General features: G+C 35.4%; 1 protein-coding gene across 1 annotated transcript in view; it reads left to right on the top strand.

Moving 5' to 3' along the window:
* WBP4 (WW domain binding protein 4) overlaps positions 1 to 3,266 on the top strand; it is a 20,299-nt gene extending 17,033 nt beyond the window's left edge. Inside the window, exon 10 of the mRNA XM_012723282.1 lies at positions 677 to 3,266. Coding sequence (XP_012578736.1) covers positions 677 to 887 — 211 coding nt within the window. The 3' untranslated portion in view covers positions 888 to 3,266. The remainder of the gene's footprint in view (positions 1 to 676) is intronic.
* The last annotated feature ends 1,627 nt before the right edge of the window (positions 3,267 to 4,893 follow it).

Here is a 4,893-nt window from a genome sequence, read left to right on the forward strand (position 1 = left end):
ATCGAACTCATGCGGGTATCGAACTCATGCGGAAGTGGCTTTAGCTTCTTAGTGCTGTGCTTTAACCCACTGCACCACCAGGGAGAGCCCCAAACAGTTTTTATACTTAGCCACTGACACCTTACTGGTCCATCTTCAGAGAGCTCACAGGTGGGATTACTGTGTGACATTTCTTTGCTGTATCATAGAGCAGTTTACTGTGTAGAGGGTGCTCTGATAGCCTTGAGTTAATCAGGTAATAGCCTCTGGAGTGGTCAACTGATTGGCTGGTTAACTAGAAAAGAGATGCTAGGCAAATAGCCATGTGGCATCTGCTGCCTGAAGACATTGAAATTCCATGGTTTTCATCTTTTGCTCTGTAAACCCCCGTGTCCTTTTGTCCATGGCAAAATCAGTTTCCATAAATAACTCTCATTTATCCACCTCTGTGATATGTATATCTGATTACCCTGTATAAGCAGGGTAAATCCTTAGATACTACACACTTGTCTGGTAGGAAGACAAGAATAGGTAGGACCATGTCCAACCAAGTAAGGGCTTAAATCATTTTAAAATAGTTCCTTGCTCCAGTTTCACATTTCTCACTGTTACTATCATTAAATGATCTTGGGGTTTGTAGACTCCAGTTATATCTCTGACTCTTTTGAACAATTAATGATTTTATTTTCTGTTCCAGTGAAGAGGTAGATTTGGAACTTCCAAGCATTGAAAATGAGTATGTGTCAACTTCAGAAGCTGGTGTTGGTGGGGAACCCAAAGTCATATTTAAAGAAAAAACAGTCACTTCTCTTGGAGTCATGGCAGATGGAGTTGCCCCAGTCTTCAAAAAGAGAAGAATGGAAAATGGAAAGACTAGAAATTTAAGGCAGCGAGGTGATGACCAGTAATTAGAAGAGCTTTATGTATATGCTTTTTGGACAGAATGAATACTACACATCTTATAACTCCTGTGTTTGTTTCTAAATACTTTGATGCTAAAAATTTAGATTTATTCTAAATGTATTTTATGTGAATTAAAAATAAATTTTTTCATGTGAAATTTATTTTTGTTCCTAAAATGGAAACCTACTACATTGCATTTGTAATACAGTGTATTATGTTGAGTGTCTAAAAACTGCTACTTCTGTCAAAAATTAAGATGCTATGTATCTGTTATTTAAAACATGGAAAAGCAAGACCTTTCTATTCTTACTCATATGAACATACTGAGGCTGCACTAAAAATGAATTAAATTTTACAGTTTGGTATTAGCTGTTACCCAAGAATTAAGAATCAGACCATCTAAGAGTCATAGCACAATGATGATTCTGTTTTGAGGATTATCAGAAACTGATGTAGAAAGTATATGTGTAGTATATAGCAGACCTTACTAATTTTACAATCCAAGAACTAGGACTTCAATGCAGGTACTTCAAATGCTACTTAATATAGAGTGAAAGTTTGACCAAAGGTAGAAATGACTTTGTCCACTTCAATGCAAAGCAACAACTTACTGCTTATTTTTACTTTGAATGAGGTATTATGCTAGAATTTAAGAATATAAATATAGCATATCACTAATTCTACATCATTTAATACTCTAGCAATTCATTCAATTTAGCAGCCTTATAATATCCCAGAAAAATATTTTTTAAGGTTTATTTGAAGCCATGTAGGTGCAGAATTGAACAAAAGTAGTAAGGTCTCTGGCTCAGTAAAAGTTTTTAGTGTTCCCTTAGACCAATTATAAATGTTGTTTCCTGAATAATTTATAGAAAGTAGAACTCTGTTATGTAATTCATTTGAAATGGGTACTTTGCTTTATTACTCCAGATTTTTAACATTATATTTTTTATACATTGTACAGTATTTAATGTTGGTAGTATTTGTCTTTTTAAGGTTGCTAGTTTAAATGTAAGAAAATGGTAGCTTATTAAAAACATTAAAAAAATAGTTTTTTTTCCTCGTGTTAGAGACAACTTTGCATTGGTCTACAGTATTTGGAAATTTGTCTTTACATCTGTTCAGTCTATATACTTGAGTATGCCATGCATATATAGTGTTATGAAGAAGTATTTTAGGTTCTAGATCACCCATTTGTCATTTAACTTAGGGGAGTGAATTTGGGGTTTTGATTCTCCTCAGTTGGACAAGAATATAATTGAATGATAACAATATTTTACCCTAATTTAGTTTGTACAAAATATGCAGTTTAAGACTTTTTTTGAAACTGTACACTAGTGTGTGGAGTGTTTCTTTTTGATACATTTACTAAACTACTTTGCCATTTATAAGGTATTCTTAGAAGTTTGAAGGTAAGTAGGTCTCTTTAAGCTGAAGATGATTTTAAGGATTGCTCAGAAAAGACCACAAAATTACCAAATCAAGTCATGAAAAATAGGACTCCTATTTGCTTTGAAAAAATAAGTAGAAATTATACCCAACATAAACATTCTTAAGAGCATTATAAATTACATCTAAATTTAAAAGCACATAGTTGTCCTGATAGTTCTTCTAGAAATTTATCCTGTTTCTCACACTTGTGAAAAGTCACCTGTGTAAAAATAATGCATCATCATTTCTGAGTCAGAAATAGAAACATCCTTATGATCTACTAATACAAAACTAGTTAAAATTAAAAGCTCTGACAATTACTGATTTTTTTGTCTAATGAAGTTGGGGCTAGAGAAAAATCTAATGATTATCTTGATACATGCCAGGAAAAGTATCTCAAAATTATTATTAATTGTATAGAAGAAACCTCAACAGAGGTAGTAAAGGAGGAACATAACACGACCAGTCATAAAGAGCATGTCAAGCAACTGATGTAATCTAGGTAGCTGGATTTCCATTGGCAAAAGCTTCCATTGATCCATTTTCAACAATCGGCAGATATCTTGGTTTAGTTCTACTTTTGATGCCTGACTGACTTAATGTATAATATTCAGTGTTTACTTAAAAGAATTTAAATGCATGGAGTTTGCTAAAAGACTAAAATGAATTTCTTCCAAATATGTAAATGAAAATAACCCAGGTGTTTTGGTACAAAATACACAATGGACACCAGATTGCACCCTCTTGCTGTCTGTCTTTGCCCCTTTAACTGTCCTCTGTGTATTTATTGAACATGGTTGAATGTATTGAAGTGGTTAGTGGTCATGTTAAAACTGAAAAGATTAAGGGCCCTCCCTGGTGACAATGGGTTGGAAAGCTGGCAGGGCCACTTCAGTGTGAGTTCAATCCCTGGCTCTGGAGGTGATCCACATGGCATGGCAGACCTCTCCTGACTCTCCTCTCCTGTCTGCTCTCCTCAGCACTGGATTTCATTGATCTGCCTGTTCTATTCTCTGGTGAATCCTCTCACTGCCCCTGCACTTTTAGCCTGTACCCCAGTTCTGTATACATAAATAAAATCTTTTAAAAAAAAAATTGAAAAGGTTACTGGTAGGTATTAAAATTCTATAGATGAAAAAGCATTCAGGGGCCCTCCCTGACACGCAGCAGGTTAAAGCACAGCACTAAGAAGCTTAAGCCACTTCTGCATGAGTTCGATTACCGCCTGTACCATGGTGAGGTAGACTTCTGACCAGCCTGCTGCTCCCCTCAGCAGTGTACTTCGTCAATATGCCTGTTCTGCTCCCCTCTCTGTCTCTGGTGAATCCTCTCACCCTCTGCATCTCTGGCCTGTACCCCAGTTCTGTATGAATAAATAAAAAAAAAATTTTAAAAAGCATTCAGAATTGGACAGAAAAAGGTGTTATGTATTGAAGTAATTATAGGATCTATAGTTCATGGCTGGTTAAATGACTAACCCTGTTTAATAAAACCATTCTTAGATCTCTTCAAAACAAATCTCAATCCTTGAAGACTTAAACATGAAATTCAAGAAACAATCATGGAGAAGATAAAAACTAAACTCTTAAGTTTGTTTTATAACAATTATCTTTTTAAACAACTTGGATAGAAAACCCAACTAAACTTGCAGAGGCTAGAGAACTTGGAGTAAATAGGGAAGGGTTGAAAGTAGGTATCTCTTGTCACTTTGCTTCACTTTTCCTTTTATAGACTTGAATAGCTTTGTTTCTAATTATCTGTCATCTTTGTAAAATATAAATATGTGTGAGAAACATGATTTATAATAGCATGATCATTCTATAATTGAAAACATTATGCATTTGGTTTTCTGCTAGAATATGCCAATCACAAATAACCTGTAGCTTTGGAGACCAGTGTGTTGCTATGACAACCAGACAAAAGAGTTTAATAATAGCTTTCCCTCAAAGCTGGAAAATTGACAGAGAGCTATAAATGCAAGTGTTTCTCATATAAATGCAAACAAGTCCAAATACATTTACTTCTTTGTTCAACAAATACTCACTGAATGCCAGTGCTGTGTCTGTCACTGTGTTAGGAGCTATGGAAAAGATGTGGCTCCTCCATGATGGAGTGTATGTTATGTGCAAGGAAACACAGTAAATAGTAAACAAATAAACTAACTCCAGCATGTGAGAAGGTCATACAGGAAATAACACAAGTACTGTCTAGTAGAGAATATGGAGAAGCCAGTAACAACATATTAAAATTTGTTATTAAGCTTACAGCAAAAAATTAGAATTGCAATAGAAATTGGCACCACATAGTCTATTAATGCAAGTATAGAAACTTACTACTAGCATACACTTCACTTGCTGGCAAAGGTTAGGGCTCTATATGAAAATCATTGTTTCCTAAGTAGTATTTATAATGAAATTATGATAAAAGTGCTATCACATGGGCCCTCCGTGGTGACACAGAGGGTTAAAGCACAGCACTAAGAAGTTTAAGCCACTTCCGCATGAGTTCGATTCCCGCCTGCCCCGGAGGTGACCACATGGCGTGGCAGACCTCTCCTGACCCGCCCGCTGCTCCCCTCAG

Source organism: Condylura cristata, unplaced genomic scaffold (assembly GCF_000260355.1).
Source record: "Condylura cristata isolate star-nosed mole 26May11 unplaced genomic scaffold, ConCri1.0 scaffold00010, whole genome shotgun sequence".
Classification (NCBI taxonomy): Eukaryota; Metazoa; Chordata; class Mammalia; order Eulipotyphla; family Talpidae; genus Condylura; species Condylura cristata.